The sequence below is a fragment of the Bactrocera oleae genome, chromosome 3, assembly GCF_042242935.1.
Source record: "Bactrocera oleae isolate idBacOlea1 chromosome 3, idBacOlea1, whole genome shotgun sequence".
Taxonomy (NCBI): Eukaryota; Metazoa; Arthropoda; class Insecta; order Diptera; family Tephritidae; genus Bactrocera; species Bactrocera oleae.
Genome location: NC_091537.1, coordinates 75,789,847 through 75,810,753, shown reverse-complemented (window position 1 = coordinate 75,810,753; position 20,907 = coordinate 75,789,847). Strand labels below are relative to the sequence as shown.

General features: G+C 35.4%; 1 protein-coding gene across 3 annotated transcripts in view; it reads right to left on the bottom strand.

Moving 5' to 3' along the window:
- Positions 1-20,317, bottom strand: part of stol (voltage-dependent calcium channel subunit stolid) — a 91,974-nt gene extending 71,657 nt beyond the window's left edge. For all 3 annotated transcript variants that reach the window (XM_014239928.3, XM_070106906.1, XM_014239929.3), the window contains exons 1-2: positions 19,692-20,317; positions 6,016-7,366 (exon numbers count right to left, since the gene is read on the bottom strand). In XM_014239928.3, the coding sequence (XP_014095403.1) occupies positions 6,016-6,125 (110 nt within the window). In that variant the 5' untranslated portion in view covers positions 6,126-7,366; positions 19,692-20,317. The remainder of the gene's footprint in view (positions 1-6,015; positions 7,367-19,691) is intronic.
- Positions 20,318-20,907: the final 590 nt, after the last annotated feature.

The window sequence follows — 20,907 nt, the reverse complement described above, 5'->3', positions numbered from 1 at the left end:
TTATCGGAAAGGTCATTAGCTAAATATAGAAACTGACTAAATCTGTTATTATAAACAAGTTTGATTTAGATTACAAGGCTGTTTAGAAATTCGCTCAACTTCTCGAGTGATATTCAAAGAGAAAAGTCAGATATAAATTCCAAAATTCGCATGGTGTTTGCTAACTTGATATACAAATGTGTTCATTCAGTTGATATCCCGATCCATTGACCTTTCAGCCATCAACTTTTTGCGCCCAACATCGTTCCTGTTTTAGAGTGGTTGCAAAGAATCGCAGACTTACAGCAACCCATATTCTGTGCGCTTGACAAATTCCACATCTTTCAAATTTGTCAAGATTGCCAATTTGTCAAGGTTTTTCTATTGTGTGTTATAGCTGAAAGCTTTTTCTTGATATATTTTCAGTATGTCACATGCTTTTGACAGTGCTTTTTACTAACTATAGTTGGAAGGTGTTTCGGCAAACAGTGGAATGAATTTGTAAGAATTTTTTAACTTAATGTAATCGAATTTTTTCGAAAGGACCGATCGACTTAAAATTTTCACACGACCTTCTTAGGTATATATGTCAGGTAATGATCGAAGGAATAAGATTTTTGATAATAATTTGGGTTTTTAAACAGCCGTGGTCTTTTTTTTATTTCTTTAAATTTTTTTAATAAAAACGACTTTTTTTTGGGAAGACGCCATTTTGTCAAAAATAAAAATTTCGACTAGTTTTTCGATCATTGCCTGTATAGTAATAATACATTTGTTTGGTTTTGGATTTGAGATAATTTAAAGCAGAAAAATCTTCCTTACCGCCAGATATCTTTTTGCGGACGTACTCCTGGGGATCGGCTACGGAATCAAAGGAATGTCAAAATTTTTCAAACTAATCATCGATGATTAAAGTACGAGTACAATAAATTCTATAAATGTATGTAAGTGAATAGAATGTCTTTTGAAAAAAACGGATTTTTTCCGACTTACAAGTGGGGGTTATAAAATTATTGGCAAAATCTATCTTTTTGAAAAATAAATTCAACCATAGCATTACTGAAAGACACTAGACGTGTGATTTAAAGTGAAGCAACACTTTTTTCGTCTTGTTGACAGCTTTTACTGAGCTGTTACTGTTAAGAATTTTAGTTAGCGAGATATGGCCACCCATCCCGATTTTCACAAGAAAATTTTGTTCAGCTCACTTTTGGTTGAATGGGTTAATAAACAAAATTGTCGCGTTCGGAGTAATGATAATCCACAATCCATTGTTGAGATGCCGTTACATCCTCAAAGAGTCAGTATTTGGTGTGCTCAATGGGCAGAAGAAATCATTGGTGCATGTTTCTTCAAAAATTAAGCCGGCCATAATGTTACAGTCAATTAATTTACTGAAGGAAACTTTTGGTAAACTCATTATCTCGCGTCTTATGCTTCTGGCATGGCCTCCAAGATCGCGCAATTTAACACGGCTACACTATTTTTTTTATAGGGTTGTGTAAAGTCGCTTGAAGTTTTGGAAGAGTATAATCGGCGCGTTATTGCGATCATATGTCTACAATTGCTGCAAGAAGTGGTCAAAAATTGGGCCATAATCGCAAAACCCTTATCATTATAACAAGGCTAATTTCTTATCCATAACATTAAATTATATGCGTTTTATTCTTGAAATTAAAAATTAATTAAATTAAAAATTCCTCAAATTTCCCACCATTCCGCTAAACAGTTTCCTTTGATTGCCATAATGTGTTGAAAGCGTGTTCAACTTGTTACAGAGGTCTAACAGTTAACATTAGACAATGTCAAACTACCTTCAATGTAAAAGCAGATGGCCGTACTTCTAAACGAGTATACCGTATACTTGTATAACGAAATGTCTCGACCAAAGTAGCACGCATAAGAACTCACAATGACATGAGCACACCTAACAAAGCAGTTTACATATGAAATTGTGTTGTTGTATTTGTTGGTAAAAACATGAAAGTATTTGATTTAATGCGCAAGTAAAAGTAGCTAAGTAAAAGCCACACATGCACACGCACACATATGCCAAGGACTCTATGATCAAAGGTTTATAAGCAAAAAAGTTTCTTAAAAGCTAAAAACACATGCATTTACATTAACATTACCTAAGCATATACATAGTACATATTTATGCCTCTATGTTTGTACTTTGTGTACTCATAAGCAGTCACTCATGCATGACGAGCCGTCTTTATGTGCTCCAAAAACATCCTTCAAGCGTAGCGCTGCGCTCATAAGTCACTGCATTGGCTAACAAAGAAGTAAACCGTATAAAACAGACACAAAATATATAATCCCCAAACAGCCTTAATACACTTGTCACTAATTATAGCCGTATTTCAGTATCGTCGCGCTGACACCACACCGTGCGCCACAATCATATTATCACTTTCTCTGTCATCTTAATAATTCCTCTAATTCATTATTTGCCTTTCATTCTACTTATACGTTCTAAGTATCTCGTCTATATGTACATATATAAAAATAAGAACATCAGTTTTTACATAGGCACGTGTCGGGAGTCAACCAAAATTGCGCACATGTAGTCAATGCTCATCTCTCAGTTTTTGAGCTATTGAACTACGAGTATTCGACGAAAGTCAACGTCTGAATTACTACCACACATATTTATGTACATATGGTATGTAAATATAAAATAATATATATGAAAAAAAAAGAATGTGTGCGAAAAGCACTTTGGAAAATAAATTCTGCCGTGTAGACAAGCTCTTTTATGCATTAGCAATTTGACGGACTCCAAATTTGTAGAACCTTTCATTTGTTAAATAAATTTCAAAATGCATAATGATTTTGACGGGATAACGATTTTAATAATCGAAAATCGCCTTGTTGTTTCCGAAAATTATTCTCCATAAAGATCTCTACACTTTTGTATGCGTTTTAATCAATTGTCGAAGCGCTTTTGCTACTCTGATTCAGGTATCTCCAAACCATGCACTCTGAACGCAGCAACCGCCCCTTCAGGTGTTGAAAAACGTTGACCTCCTTATTTGTGGTGGATAACTCATCAACAAATGTTTGTATTTTACTGCTCAGAGTGTTGTAGTGGTATGGCTGCGACATGTCCAGTTTTTCCAAAAAAAAAAGCGGCAACCACGATTCATGAGCTGTCACGATGTCAAAGACGTTTTGTAAAGCACCGCCATCGTATTTTTTTTTTAACATTTCTCTCGACCAATCGACGCGATACTTTGTTTGAATAGGAATAATTTATTTGAAAATTGTGGATATATTTTTTCACATCTCTACCAAGTTTTGTCGCGAATAGGTGAGAGAATGCTTACCGCTAACGACGTTAATTTTCTTGACTTGCGCCCAAATTTTCTCACAGGGCACTTACCGCGCGTATGTGCTGTTTTACTATGTATATACCATATACATATTCAATACTTACATATTCAAACATCTTTTATATATTTATATGGTAGATGATAAGTAGACTATGTTCAAATATATTTTCATATGAGGATGTGCTATAAAGATTGCCAAAATATGCGCTTATAAATATAACAATTTTCCACATCACTGATTCTTGCTCTAAATTCTTTTGAACAAATACGTAAGAAGTTTACTTTTGGAGTTCAGCTAAGTTGACAGCACATATAAAATATTTATAAGATGTAATGCGTACATAATATACATGCATATATATGTAGTTGTGCATATAAAATTTAGAATAATTAGATAGCAACATTTTATTAGAAATTATTTAGCTTCTTCTTTGATAATTATACAAAATTATATGAACGGAAATTGTGAAACCTAATATCGAAGTGGAGACGATGTAATAACTCTTATCTTACCCAATATTAATCAAGCATTAATTTGCGAAAAATTAATTTCTGAACTATTCAAATACTTACTTATAAACGGTTAATTTTTTTAAACCATAAGTGTAACCCACAACCTTTGGTATACCATATACGCACATATATATATATATATATTATAGTGTATATATATATATATTATAGTATATATATATATATATTATAGTCATGTGAATGTATGCGGCGGTCATTAGACCATTTCCTACATATGGAGCACTGCTTCGATGGCCAGCATTAAAGATACGCTATATTACATACATCAAGAAATTAAATGGAATACAGAGAGCAGACTGTGTAGGAGTTATCGGAGCTATTAAATCATTCCGACTGATGCGCTTAGTATGCTTCTGCATCAACTGCCCATAAAAGTTTTCAGTAGCAGCTTTTTCTGATTTAAGAATTAAGGTGTTAGGTGGTTGGAAGCGAAAGGATTATGTCATATCATATTATATAAATATCCTCAATCAGCTCACAGATGTAAATAAATCAGACAATTCTCTCACAAGGTTTGATTTCCCGGTGAGGATAGCTTCTACATGTGAATGGAGAAGAGGCTTAGTAGGGGTGGAGAACACTAACTCAATCTATACAAACGGGTCCAAAGTTTGATTTTGACATCTCTCTCTCTCTTTATCCGTCTACCAAATTCAGACAGCATCTTCCAAGCGGAAGTACTAGGCATAAAGTAGTAGCAAGGGTTATGTATGCATACGTTCTTTTTTGTCTGTCAAAAACTTGATTCGAACAGTATACAAATATTAGGTATAGCTTCAGCTTCTTTTGTATTCAAAATAATTTTTGTACTTATATTTTAAAGGCCGCTAACCTCTTAAGGAGCTTGATAAGTATTACTTGTTTTCAGAGAAGAATATTTACATATACATATACAAGTATATGGAAATCTAGAGTCCATTCGCTAAAAAGCCAATGAACGCTGGCTATAAACTTTTAAATGCAAGTAATTAAGGATAGACTTGGATTTACGTCATTTTTCAAACTATCTGAATTTATTAAACAAAAAATTTGACTTTAGTGTGTCTCATTTAGAAAGTTTAGCAATAGGTGCTGCCACCTCCACTTTTTGGAAAACTTTAACGTTCATAAACTAATATAAAAATTTTTGTATCATTATGGAATCTCATATTTAGTGATTTCTATGCTAAATGGGTCCGATCAGTCGATAAATTGACCTGGTTCAATTATAACTTTATCTTGAATCTTTGGATGCACATTTTGATATATTATCATAGATATTTATATAATATTAACAAGATAAAAGTACTTCTTTCAATTCGACAGATTATATGATATTTGGCTCGCTCCAATATGCTCGTTTCCTCGTACATAGGAGTCTTATATGCCCTATAACTCGAATCTTTGAAAAATTGATTCAATCTATCGCACAGATATCAAACTGAAGATGTTCAAAAAAGCTTATAAGTGAAAATAATTTTAGTGAAAGGTTGCTAACTGTTGAAAATGTTAAACGAAAAATAATTTATAACTTTTATAACATGGACATTAAATTAAAAATATTTAAAATAATTTGTTAAAAATGCAAAATTAAAATAAGCGTAGCAAAAAATGCAAGTTTTGTTATTTTGTCGAAGTGTTTGAGAAGTGTTGCCTCTAATTTGAAATGTTTAAGTCAAAATTTAATACTTAAATATTCTCAAATAATGTTACCACCTGTTTCAAATCTTTTGATAAATAAATTTATTTGATTAAATTATGACATTATTACAATATAAGAATAAAGCATATAAAAAACCACTTAGGTGCATTTTGAATGAGTGTTGCCACCAGTTTCAAATTTTTTAAATTTATTTTTATCAAAAATGTAATGTAGTCTTCAAACTTAACGAGTCCTTACAGCTCTAAATATTTTAAAAAAGGGTTGCCAAATGTATCAGATTAAATATGTAGATGTAAATAAAACATTAATTAGGTTTCTTATAATAAATATTTCCGTACATGATAAATGAGTCAAATTAGAATATGTATGTGTGTGTACTCCATTTATATTTATAAGTATTAATTTTCGCAATAATTATTTTAAAATTTTTTCAATCATCAAATCATACACAACAAAACCAGTCAAATTATATTAACATAAGTAAATAATAGAACAATAGATATGAATTTATAACAAACTTACTCATTATGTGGTATATCCTCATCTTGTTCGGCGACCACAGCGAAAATATTTAGCTTAAACAGCAAAACAAACAAGCAAAGCGCCAAAGCGCCCAAATGTTTGCGCTCCATTATGAGGACGTAGCGTCGCGTGTCGCGGCGAAAGCGGAAGTGTTTGTGTGTGAATATGACTTCTGGCTTTTTTGTTGTTTTTTTTGTTTTGATAATTTAAATATATGCGCTACAACACTATTTTTGCAATATTTATGTATGTTTATATTGTTTTTTTTTGTTGTTGTCAGTTGGCGCTTTCGCGATATGCGCTTTTTATAGTTTTGGCAAATTGCTTTTGACGCTTTATTTACGGCCTCTTATTGTTGCTTTGTTTTCATAGACAGTAGGCCTTTCGGACACCGAGCGCGTGTAAGCGTTGCTGATGATGTTTTGTTGTGTATTTAGCGGCTAATTGTTGCTGTTGTTGTTTTTGCTTTCAATTTATCGTTGCTTGCTACGTGTTATGCTTGTTGTTGGACAATTTTTGTCATTATCCAACACTAGGCATACACGGTTGTAGATAATTAGTTAGCTGTTGTTATTTGTTGTTGTTGTTGGCTATTTTATTGTATTTTTATTGGCCTGCTGTTTATTTGATTGTTTTTATTGTTCTTACGTTGTTTATTATCTACCTTTTGTCACTCGACACGCACTGGCCCATCTGTAATGCCACGCTCACCGGTGCGTATACGTAATGCGTAAATGTGAGTTAAATGTGTGCGCGACCATTCACATGCAGCAAACTAGCGAAAAATGTGAACGAGTGAACTGTGTAATTTTCATATTTAGTTGCACAGCGGGTGGTATTGCGGTTGGTGTTTGTTGTGTTTTTTTCTTTGTTGTTGCACTTGTGCGGTTTTTATGTGTTTTACACTGTGTTTTCAAGGTATTTTTTTATTCAACGCCTTCAACTGAGCACAAATACGCATATATTCGCTTATGTGCTTTATATTTTCCTCTAATAATTTTCACACTCACACTTCAAATCACACTTTATAAACTTATGTATGTTTTGTCGAGTTGTAATTTACGCACACCTGCTCGCCATGCTGTAATCCTTGGACTGTTGTACCCAATTAGATGTCAGCACTTGACCCACTCGCTTTTTGCCCATATTTTTAAGAAACATTCAGCAAAAAGGTTCGAAAATATTTTCACTAATTTTACTTTAGTTCTTATATATATGTATATGTGTGTTTAATGTTTTTAATATATAATATTATTGTATAAACCGATATGTGTTTTTAGTTGATTTATAATCATTTAGAGACATGTAATTTGTTTTAGTTTAGTGGGTGTACTGCGTACCAGCGGTGAAACTGCAAATAGAAAAATGAAAAATAAATTGGATTTCAGTTGATTTCAAGTTTCTCAGGAATTGTGCACTAAAAATTGATTAATGTTTACAATTTTTATTGGAATAATATGACAGATGCAGTTAATGTTCTTTGGATTATATATTATTATTTATTTTTAGGAATTTCAATAATTTACAAAAAAAAATTTAAAGCAAATTTCACAGCACAAAGTTATTGGCAGCAACTGTGAAACAGATTAAAATTTGGAGAAAATTCTGTTGTCTTGTAGTGTAGTAGAAATGTACGGTGTCTTTGTTTTAAGCGCATGCTGACATTCCTCTATGAACTATTCTAAAAAGGTTTTGTACGGGTCTTTGAGATTTTGAGAAGATCTAGATCTTCTGTGATTGTTTTGGCATCTGTCTCTTACGGTCAACATTTTAAGCTCTTAGCATTCGCATACTTATACATTTTTTTTATTATTTTTTTTTTCATTTTGTACATAAATAATTTTACTTCCATATTAATTCTACAGTCAAGCGGCAGTTGAGGCTATCCATAGCCCCAGTACAAAGTCTCAATGGGATAGGTTTAGCAAGCAAGCAAAAACTAGACTCTCAGCAGGCAACTCGGTTAATATTATCTGGGTACCTAGGCATATAGGAATAGAAGAAAACGAAAATTCAGACGGGCAGTTAGCCCGCTCGGGAGCAGCTGTTAACATAATTATCCCAAGCTGAACAGACCATTCAGCTCCTTCATGGGTTGTTTGAAACAGTGGAGCCGAGAGGAAGACATCAGGTCTCGGAACGCTAACAACACACAAAAATATAATATAATATTGTAGGGGTCCTCACAGGGTACCTACTCTTAAGATTCCAATTTCTGAAAATTGGAACAGTGGATTCGGCGGAATTCATGGCATGCGCGGAGGACAACAAGATGCTGGAACATTATCTTTGCGAATATCCAGCCATAAGCCGGGTAAGACATGATATATTACACGGCTCTTAATGCTTCAATTTAAGAAACATTGAGCAGCTGGTGTGGAAAAAAATTTGGTGTTTTACCAAATCTACCTAGTTGATGGATAAGGCTTAATTTGGCTATCACCTGGGAGCACAACAGGCTTAAAGATTGTTTAAGTGCGGCCGCCTGCGGTCTTCTGCGCGTTCCTTTTCAAACAACCAATCAACTAAGATTTTTTTAGTTACACGTTTAAATAGTGCTTACTAATGACACGGTATTGCCAACCATAATTATAAATTTCTATTTAAATGGGTATAAGAAGCATATTTTCTTTTGAAAACTATTGGAGTAATGCCTTAAAATACAAGTCCGCTAATCTGTAAATACAACCTCAAATTAAGGCTGGGAAAACATTTCCACTTAGCCAAAAAGTATACCAAAATTATTCCAACTTAATAATTATTGTTATTATCGCCTGAGCTATTTTGAGAACAATTTGGCTCACCTTTCTTCTTCTTAGTTGACAACCAATTTCAAACAACAAGTGAAGCAAAGTACCTTTCCATCTGATCTTATCAATGAACGGGATACCTACTTTATCAACTACAACCTTCTACATGTTACACCTGAATACTTTCTGATGTCTTTATTCACAAATATTTAATAAACTCTTTCCTTCTAAGAATTATTGCCTTTTTTTGACGTTTATGATGAGTGTTCTAATTTTATTTGTCGAGAGTGTCATTTCAGGTACTTCTCAATTATCTACTAATCTACAAATAGCAAGAATTTATTTTACATAGAATTTCAAAACTGTCATTATTTTGAATACAGAAGCTGGTTTCATGATATAAAATTGCCTTCAACCTCGATGTTATGACTGTCAGAACCAAATTTTGAATGGAAAGTTTTCACAATCGCCACCAGATTTTGCGGAATTTGTCACTAGCATAATGATGGTAATTATATTTCGCAGCTCCATAAGAAAGAAAAAGGATATTATGAACTGAACTCCGACCAGATCAGCTCTGAGCCATAACCCCACAAAGTCCACAACAAATAGAAAGTCTTAACATCTTAAACATTTTTAAAAAATGGGTGGGTTTCCGCCCTCTGAAAGGTTTATTGTAGATATCTCCCAAACCATTTTAGCTAAAATACTACCGACAGTGTGAAAATGGATGAGTCGCCAGCAAAACTACTATTTTGTACTTATGGCATCTACGCTGTGCGGATTCTACATCTATAAAGCCATGTTGCTTAGGGGAGAGTCCTCCAGCTTAGTTGATGGCCGCTTCGAGTCTGGGTTTAAGTAGCCTTTCTGATGGCAAGTTGGGATCACCTTTTCTCTTACTGATTAGCAGCCGTTGTTTTTTCCAAGGTTCAGAGAATATTCCGGCATCGAAGCAGGCGTTGTACATATTCAAAAATACTGCGATTTTTTTAAGGATTTCCCGTCCGAGCCGGGTGGTTTATTAGTCTTTAGCTTGCCGGTGTTCTGGAGTATTAAACCTTTTTTCATGTGTGGGGAAAAGTACGCTTACGGTGTGATCCGTTTTGGCAGCGGTTAAGTCAGGTTGGTTTTGCTCGAACTCCGAGTTTCTTCATTAATATTTTTTACCCAAGTGCCCAAGTGTCCAGGGGTTTTTGTTAACATCCTCGCGTAGTTCCTCCCATTTTTTCTTTTTGCTATCGTCGATGGCGTGCTCATTGTGATATAGAACACTATTACTTAACGCCTCAAAAAGAAATTTATTTCTGATGCATTGATAAATATATTCCAAGATTTATATAAGTCAATACATATAGTATTAAAAAAAACCTTTGATTTGTTAGAATTTAATAAATTCATCACTATTTTCGTTCCTCCACACACGCTGCAACGCTACATCGGGCAGTGACGGAAATTGCCACAATCACATAACTTGTACTATATAATATATAAGCAATACAAGTATATGTAAATATATGCTTACACTTCCATACATATGGTGTCTTTACATAAGCATTTATTCGTCGCAATAAAAAAAGTTGACCTAGAAAATGGTCATAAACACATATACCTATAAATACAACGACCAGTCGCTGCACTTGTATTGCATACCCTCAGGCGCAGTGGCTGCAAAAGCATACTAGCATCTATAGAAACTCGCAACTTGAATGTGTTTGTATGTGCACCACGTTGCACGCATGTGCATTAGCTTTAGCATTCCTGTATTGACAGGAGTGCGATTGTGGAGGAAGCTCATAGAAAAATACGCAAAAAAACCACACGCGCTTAAATGAAAAGCATATACACGTATTAGTAATTGCATTTAAACATTAGGGTGGGATGAATTTGACGTAAGTGAAATCAAAAAAGTGTTATAAAGTGAAAGCAAGTGGTTAATGTTTGAAATCTAAATAGTTTAAATAAAAATGTATGTCTTTTTCCAATAAAAAGGACACCCCAATGACACCTGCCTGATAATGATCGAAACCTTACCCTTAACAATACGATTAGCTGCTCTTTCGAGATTAGCTATTATACTTTGTGCTTCATGTGAGACTCAGCTCATATCCACATATCCTTTTGTTATAATATTCGTTTTGTACTCCGCTTAATAGGCAAATTCTTTTTCACACAGCGCTATAACAGAGGTATGTAACCACCTATTTACTAGTTTATATGTATATGTTATGTATGCAAAACTATGTAGCTTAAAAATCGGAAAAATTGCATTCAACGTGTGTTATAGTCTTCTAGTATTCATTATATAAGTGCTCAGGGTGACTAGTTAAGTTGATTTAACCATGCGCGTGTGTCCGTCTGTCTGTCTGTTTGTACGCGAACTAGTACTTCAGTTTATGGCATATCGATATAAAGTTTTGTAAAGGTCCTTTTCTTCTCACGAAGCTGCTCATTTGTCGGAAACGCCGGTATCGGACCACTATAGCATATAGATACAGTACAAACTGAACTATCAGAATCATGTCCTTGTATGGAAAACTTTTTTTATTTTACAAGCTATTTTCATGGGTTATTGCCCAAAGGAACGGCACAATCTCCGAAGAAATTGTTCAGATACACTCATTATAGTATATAGCTACTATATAAACTGACGGATGAAATCATTTTGTTTTGTGTAGGGAATCTTTTGTATTTGTGAGGAGTATTATATGCAACCGAAATTTATTTATTTTCTTGTTTAAACTTAAATATATCAGTTGTCATCCCACGAAGCAAGTTGAGTTAAAAATGGCCGTTGTTGGAAAACATGGTAAATAACAAAATCAATGAATAAGAGTGTTTCTGCTTCAATGGACATATTTCTATACCATCACGACGAAGTAACGATTTCAAACCCCAAATAATTTTTCTACGAGGTACTGCTTGTCAAACTCTTTATTAATTTCTTATACTTTTACTCGAAAGATAATCCAGTTGGTCAAATTATAAAGGTCTTGCGAGCGGCAGTACTCAATGCAGAAAAATTGCTCATTATTTGAGTGAGCCTCAAAGCTTAAAACGAATATGGAAAATATTTCCACTGTGATTACAATAACCGCTCTTAAGTATGGAAACATTTTGGTCATTATTGGGGATAAAAAGAAGTGAAAAAATACCACTTTTTCCTGTTCTTCTCAAAATTAGTAAATATAAAAAAGTAAATATAAGCTAGTAATAAATTAATTTCAAGTGTATACATATGTATGTACACTTTCAATTTTAGAGATTCAAAACTTTATGATGCTTGACATTTTTAAACTTAACTCCTTAATAGCAAAGTGAAAATAGGAGATCAGTATCCATATTGTGTACAGTGGAACTATACTCACATCAACCAAAACAAGCAAAGTGCAAACTTTTCACTATTCAACTCTAATATTCGCATATCCACCAATAAAACAGCAAAAAACGTATAATCTTAATCAAAAATTATACCAAAGCTCACTGTAAAAAACTATGAAGAAGATAAAAATGCAGCACGGAACGCCCTAAAAGCATATTTTCTATACCGTACGAATGCAATTTGAAAACAAAAACTACTTAAAGCACACATGGACGAAGGAGAAAGAGAGTCGGAGAGATGAAGTGAGTGTGATAAAGTAGATAATTGAGAGTGAGTGTGAATATGGTTGCGTTAGTTGATGAGACCGAGGACATCCTAACGGATATCGCATGATAATTTCCATTACAATAAAAGTGTCACAAACGTGCTGGCATATATAAGATAAATGCGAATAAACTCTCACACTTACATACATTACATGTATGTATATTTTATATATGTATATGGTATATGTGGGAAAGACATTTATGGACAGGATGAATGTACCAGCAATCGCATGCAGAATGGCACATTAAAGCTAAGATTTACATATATACATACATACGTACATATAGTAAGTATAGCTTATGAACGCATGGTGCGCATATTTCAATGAAATTCAAAGCAAACACAAATATAGCTAAAGAAGAACGCACAGAATCCCTGCAAGCCTGCATATATTATATAATATGAGTATAAGGAACAGTATGTATAATATATATATAAAGCACATGAGCAGAAGTGCTCTCAATTATTTATTAATTGACTAAACAACATTTTTTTACATACATATGAAGTACACATATCCCACAGTGCCTAAGTATTACTCTAAAATCATGCTTTTGCCTTAGGGAATATACTTCGTAGAGCACGAAAATCTTACAAAACTGCACTTAGAGTCCAGAAATTCTAAATCCCCATTCACATACAACGGCTTTGCGTGACAGTGAATACTGAAACAACGAAGCGCAGAAAGGAAAGGGTATGTCGCAATGAAGGCTTTGCTTTCTGTATTTCTCACTGATAAAACTGGCGACTGTTGCTTAGCAAAGCATAAAACGAAAAGAGAAGCCGAACATTTTGCTTGACTTCGCGCCGAACACTTTTAATGTAAACGAACTCATACTAAAGCGTACATCGAACTTTTTTGTCAAAACAAATGTCTAACGCAAAGCGAAGCAAAAGTGCTACCATATATGAATTGGATATAAGAATTCAACTTCATAGCAAATTTTTTGATATGTTTGCTTAAAATGCCGTATTCAGCTAGCATTCTTTCCAGCTGAATAATTGCTGAAAGCGAAGATAACTGAACAAATTATATTTATATAAAATTTTAATCCACCATATTGATGATAATCGATGTTATTTTCAAATTAAGTTTCGAAACATAACCCCACTCAAGAACTATTCAACTCTGCTAGAGATATTGATCAAAACATAGCGAATTCAATGATATAATGACAAATGCAGCTGTCTTAGACTACGTTCACACACGGACTCTGTCGTCGCTCATTGTTGGCAAATTGTCTCTTGGAGTCGCTCGTTGCGTACACGCGAGCGACACGAGTTCGCCAACTTCATCGGGACAATTTCTACATTCGTTTTCATATCACATTATTCACTTGTACGAGGTGCACGCAAAATTTTTGATTATCTAATTTTTATTCTCATACACCCTTTTCTAAAATTTTTCTTTTCTATTATATTTGCATATAACATGCTAAAAGTAGAAAATCAAAATCAAATTGTCGACCATATTGTAAATCTTTATTTGAATCCGAACGCAATTGCAGCAATGGAAAGAGTTTCAAATTGAAAAGGAATGCCGAATTGCTTAGCAGCGAATAATTACGAACAAAAACACAAAGCATGAAATCCGAGCACGAGCAGCACGGTTCCTTCGACTTTCCTTATAGTTCCCTCAGCAACCAAAAACCGGGTTTGGGCGACAAAACAGTCCGTTTGTAAACGGATATCATTGACATAATACAAAGGTTGCAGGTAAAAAATTTTATAACGATAACCGGTTCACAATGGTACATGCACAAAGATATTGGTATTCCTATTGTAAAGAAAGAAAAAGAGCCCAGCAGAAATATATATGAAATTTAACTCCAGGATCAACCAAATCCATTAGCTAATGCCTTGTTGCATTCCTGTAATCAAACTTGCTTGGAAAAAAAAGAGATCTACTAGCCTTCAAAAGAACAACGTATTATCAACAAAACTCAACTAATTTAACGCTATTATTCTTTAAGAGACATAAAACAGCCATAAAAGCTTTTAGAAAGTATAACTGATCAAAAACGGCTGTTGCAGTGGGCAAAAAAATCTATTGCGCAGAGCTAGGTCTTCAATCTTCGGAAATACTGTAGTATTTGCCAGGCAAAAGTCTTTGCTTATCGATATGTACGTCGATATCCCAGCGGTAGTTGAAACAATAATCTCACATGGCATTGCGGCAGAGGATGTCCTAAGAAGCAGGGGCAGTAGATATAGTCGCTGCCAAAAAACGACGGCAAGATGAGATTGCCAAAGATGTTATTCTCTTAGCTAACGAACCAGTACAGGAAATATGCAAGTCGCTAAAAACGATATACAATGAAATTTTCGAAAGAGCTGATAACGGATTAGTGTGAAATGGAACGCCTTAAGCACGTACAGGATCGAAAAGATCGAAGGAATCAGGCTTATCTGGTACACATCTCAGATATTAAGGAGTTTCGCAGCTCAAGTTACTTGATGAAATATTAAAATTATATCAAGTCTCACTTCAACTTCACATAAGTTATTGACATTCGGTATGTTGTAACTTTTGCCTCGAATTAAACTGAACCTTCATCTGGTATTACAAAAGACTCGTCGGTCTGTGTATGGTAGTGTATGGCATGACAATAAGCCAGTATAAGGTTCGCCATAGTACCCAAAATAAACGGCGAAAGGTACGAGTATTTAGTTACTCAGACATAATCCCAGCGACTATACTAAAAGATTAGACGCCATCCTCTATCATCTAAAGAATTTAGTAAAGCTTTCCAGCAGTTATCAAGTAAATAACTGGCTACAACATACTAGTCTCCTATCAAACTATTCCAAGAGATTGCTCTAATGGATTCCAAGATGGCTTCATTTACTTAAAGTAGCACAAACAAATATTATATACCTTAAGTAGCTCGAAAACAAAGAAACATGCAATTTATTATACTTATTCTTGCAAAAACTTTCAAAATGTTATTCCAAGGGTTCAACGTGGTTACCATCCAGCTGTAGTAATGGTTTAATGTGAAGTTTATTGTTACATCTCTTCACTTCTGTGTAAAATGGCTTAAAACACGTTCGAAAGTGCACCAGCAAGACGTTTAAGAAGACGTGGTAAAATACTTAGGGAATACTTTCTTGAATGGAAAGCATTGGATCTTCCAGCAAGATTCTACGCCAGCACACAAAAACCACCCAGTAGTGGCTCAAAAGCAAAATTCCTGGTTTCATTGGTGCTGAAGTACAGAGTTGAATTCATTGGATTATAAATAGTTTCTGGTCAGAATTGCAGAACATTGGCCTGTCGTATACCTCATAGAAATTTGAAGAGTCTCAAAAAATCGTTGTTCGTCAATACCAATAGAAACTATGCGCGCTGCTATTGAACAATGGCCGACTCGTTTGAAGGTTGTGTGAAAGCAAAATGTGACAATTTTAAATAAAATTCTGTACATCGCTCATTTAATATATGCATAACCAAATATTTTCTTCTTTTATATTTTTATAACAAGCTAAACCTTAACAGAACTTATGGCAGGAATAAGTATAAATATTCCTGTGAGATTACTATTACCCTGTCAAAATTCTTAACAATTTGAGTTGAACCAAAGGGCAGATTTTGTGAGTAGTATTCGCTTCACCGTCCCAACCCAAACATATAGCAATATAAGAAATAATATTGAAAAAAAAAAAAAGAAATACACCACCACATATACACATTTCTTCAAATTAAATCCCGGCAGTAAATTACCGAGGAAACACACAATGCAAACGCAACCAAAAAATAAATAAAAAAAAACAACTGCAAGATGTTATAAAACGAAAACCTTTAAATCTATTTTCATAAGAATATTTTGCACAAAGTATATCCCAAATGGCATGGCATGCTGCATCCAACAACAATACCAAAAACCAACTGGACCAAACTCAACAAACCGAAAGCCGAGGTGACCACCTTGAGTACCTCGCTTACGCTATGCTGGCGCACACACAATTTCCATTCAGTTGCTTGGGGAAATTTAAGTTTTAATTGAAACACAAACAACAACAAAAACAGCAATAGCTTATAATATACAACTTTTTATATCATATTCATATGATTGTTGTAACTATCATTGTGCTCAAACGTGTTGTTGTTGTTACTGTTGTTGTTGCAACAGCAAGTTAATGTGCATTGCACCACGAAGGACACTCTCGAAGGAGCAGCGCATAGATAAGTACGCAGGTTTATTTGTATGTATGTATGTTTGTGTGTGCGCATAAAACGTTCAAAGCGGAAGCAAAACAATTGAAGAAGTGCAAGCACAAAATGTGAACTAAATTTACGGTAAAGTGGTAAATATATTCAAAACGCATCAACACAAAAATGATAATTCAAGAAACGTTGCTGGCAATGGATAATAATAGGCGAAGAGATTTAATAGTTACGAAAAACAAAAACAATGCCATATTACTTCAGTTTTGCGGTTTGCGGGACCATAAAACGACCACAGTCGAAAATATTTCAGGTGCAATCGAACTTTTTTACTTTGGCACTTTGAGGCCGTTGGAAAAAAATCAGAGCAAATAGTTGGCAAAGCTGAAACCACCACTGAAGATGCCAGTCAATAAGGCAAGGCAGAGTAGTGGCAGCAACAAAGACAATACGAAGTTAAGGCGACGACAAAAATGGGCGAAGAAACTAAAACCGCATGAAAAGTTATCGAAAAGCGAGAAACTTTGAATTTTTTTACTACACGCTAGATATATGTACATATATAAGTGTGTGTATGTATATATAACAAATTAAGCTATGTATGCTTGTGTGTGTGTGTGCGGAAGCGGGAAAAAATTTATAACTGTCATTATGCTGGACTTGTAAAGGCCACAAGCGCACACAAATTCACGCAAAGCTGAATATATGTATATACATACATATGTAAGTATATGCATATGTATGTGTGAGTGCATGTGTGTGTATTCAATTGTCCATCCATCCTTCAGGTCGTTCATATCGTCAAAAACTTGGCCATATTGTTTGAATACAGCAGCATCGCCACTTTCGCAGATGAGTACTACGATAAACCGTTATTGTAACGTACTCGCACTACATAATGGCAGTTGTCCTCGGCAGGTCGTTGTTAGTTTTTATTATATATATATATGTCTGTATGTATATGTGTAGGCATATTCATGCATTTTATTGTATACAGTGGTGGTAGTAGTTGTAGTCATAGTTGTTGTTGTTGTAGTTTTAGTTATAATAGTAGTAGTAATAGTAGTAGTAGTAGTAGTTAAAGTTGTATATGTAGTAGTGTCAGTGTAGTAGCTGAGCATAGTCGAAAAGGCGCATATGGTCGCAAGTGCGTAACGGTATTGGTAGTGGTGTGGTTAGTGATGGTTGTTGTTGTTGCTTTTGTTAGTATTGGCATTCATAGTAGCACAACTACACACAGCTACACTACACTACACCAACAACAGTTACGTGCACACTACATTCCCATTCTCTTCCGCCTGCTAATGCCACATTAAGAGCTTGATAATTTATATAATAAACGTATATTTTTGTCCACAAATGAACAGTTGATTCTTATTACATTTTTGCGCTTTGTTTTGCAGCGCCTTGATAGATACGTATGCATATTCCGGCACTCCTTCAACACCCCGCCTCATCGATCACACTACCTCTAGCGGTCTGCTGGCAGCAAGCGTTATGAGCACAAGAGCTCCCGTTAGTCGTTGGTAGGAGGCGTATTTTTGGACACATCTTCTCGGCCAAATAGCAATGCTTGTACACGACCTTGCTGTGTCTGTGTGTTTGTGCGCCCACCCTAACCCGAAAATTATGTGCCTGTTTGCCACACTTCTACACGCTGCCATACCCATCACACTTCACACACAATTTCGCCCGTTGTCCTCAGCATTGCGTATGCCACGCCACATCGCTACCCGCTAGCTCCTTTACACGCTTACCACTGCTTTTTTGTGCTTTTGGTGTGAACAAAGCAACAGCTTCAGCGCCATTAAAATAAAATATCTTTATTTTATTCCGTAAATTATTACCCACAATGGCAATATGTAATACGCACACACACACACACACGCACATACGCAACGGTGGCGCTAAAGTATCATACTCGCATTTATTTGTGGCACCGTTACATATGCACATTGTCGACTCCTTTTTTAATCCTTGAAATGTCAAAGCATGAAATCAATTATAATGCAACGACTCATTCAGTAGTAAGTAAGTATCGAGCTTTCCCGAACGCGCGCCTTTACGCACACATAACGATGGCTGTGTGTGTGTGCGCCTGCATTGAATCCCACTCCAAATTGCGCACTCTCGGAGCGCAGCGCTCGCATGTAAGGACACTCGCTCGTACGTGCTCTCACTCGTATCTGCTCTCGCTCGTATGCGTTCTCCCTCGTAAGCGCTCTCGTTAGTAGAAAACATTGCGCTCTCACACAATGTGTAGTAAATATGTTTACACACAACTACCGTCCCACTCGCACTAAAGTTAACTGTTAATACATTTCTTTCTTCTGTCTCTCTTTCTGCACACCTAACTTCGCTCACGTGCTTGCGCGCGTTTAGCTGCATCATCCTCATTATGCATTCGCTCTCACCCCTATACTCGCTTTTTATTTTACCGTTGCGCCTCTGCATCTCCGAAAATCCGCATGCCAAAACAGTTTACTTCCGTTTTCGCCGAATATCTGTGAAATATTCGAAAATGCCAAATTTCGAATGTTTTTCATTGAACGCGTACTTTTTCATTTCATGCTTGCTCCCTAACTTGTTTTCAGCCCTTGGGGTTTGAAACTTACAACCCTCCCCACAGTCAATATATTACGAATTGTTTATGTACCTTTGTGTGTGTGTGTGTGTATGTAATTGTGGCATACACTGTCAGCACAAAGCGGCGCGCCTCTGTTCTTAATGGGACACCTGCCAGCACCAGCCCCTTACAAGCATACCCCCACCGGCCGTTCGGCCCAGAAGCAACGCCTGACTAACGGCGGGGTCGCGGTTGGCGCTTACGAAAAGAAGCCAGCGTAGACGAAGTCGAGTATGTCGTGTTGGGTTTAACTCGCAAACACACTTATGTGTTTGTATGTATGTGCATGTCCGTTCCCTTGGCTTTGTTGCCTGCCAACCCGAAAACATTGCTTTACTCGCCCGACGCATAAGAAATTGTGGTGTACAGAGATTTTCTCATTCGGAATTGTGGGGCTGCACTGCAGCAGCAGCAGCAGCAGCCGAGTAAAAGAAATGAAACGATATGTATGAAATATATAATAAAACGACGAAAACGACTTACAATTCAATGCTCCAGCAAAATTTCCGCACACAAATTTTCATATGTATTCACATCACTGCCGAAAGATATTTATTTCGAAAATTAATGGCCTTTTTCATGCTTCACACACATTCGTATTTTCTGCTCAACTTTTCTTCGCGTTTTTGTTAAATGAATTTCGCTTTAGAAATTTAATTTCATTCCTTTCGTTTTTCCAATTTACAATTCACTTTTCACACTCGTTTCACATATTTTGGTGATTTCGAAAATTCTAGCATAAAAGTACTACAATATTACAGTTGAAATTGCTCTACTACACGCTTTACAAAACCAGAGCCAAAGCGAGCAAATGCCGAAAAAAAGTTAGACGTTTTAAAAACGAATTTCACTATCCTTCCACACGTTTTCGTGTTGAAAATCGGCTAAATTTCACTTCGTTGCACATTTCCAATGCGTTTTCATCCATTGATTTCGGCCTTTTCACAATCTTTTATTCAACTAGCGTGAAATTTAATTTTTCCTCTTCACCAAAAAAAAATCACTTGGTTGTGCTTTGCTGTGCTGTAGTGGTATGATATGTGCTTAGGTGTCACGTTCACTGCGTTTGACCAGCGCCTCAGTTCGAAAAGGCTTCCATTCGCGAGGGGTTTACGCACCGTACTAAATGAGAATCGCATTACGCTGCTGTGTGGCATAAACTCGCATTCAAAGCAATCGCCGCTCGTCGTTGGCGCTTACCCTCACACAAACCGTTTGCCGCACACATGCACCGTTAGTCGAATTCCGCAACACAAGCGGCGCTGTAAAACGAACTTGCTCGCTCTATTTTGCCCACCCAAAGACAATGGTGGAGAGCATTGGCTCTTGTTTGAGCAGAGATTACAGTTGTTATTCGAAGTCGAATAATGCAACTCTTAAGTACGCATCCGGTTGAAAAGATAAATATTTTCGAAACTGAGAATATTTGCCAGTGTTGATATTCCTTATGTTTTAATTAAGGTTATTCAATTAATTTTAATTATTAATTTTAACACGCTCTTAACTTTATAATAATTTAATTCATAAAGGTTTGCAGAATCGTAAAAAAATATATAATTGTAATAATTATTGCAGCTGATCTTCGAATCCGTCCAAGTTTTCAAATTTCCATAATAAATTTCGCAATAAGAATTATACTTTAAACAATCACCGATCAAGCAACGTAATCGGGAAGAAAGTGTGATGTGATATTATATAT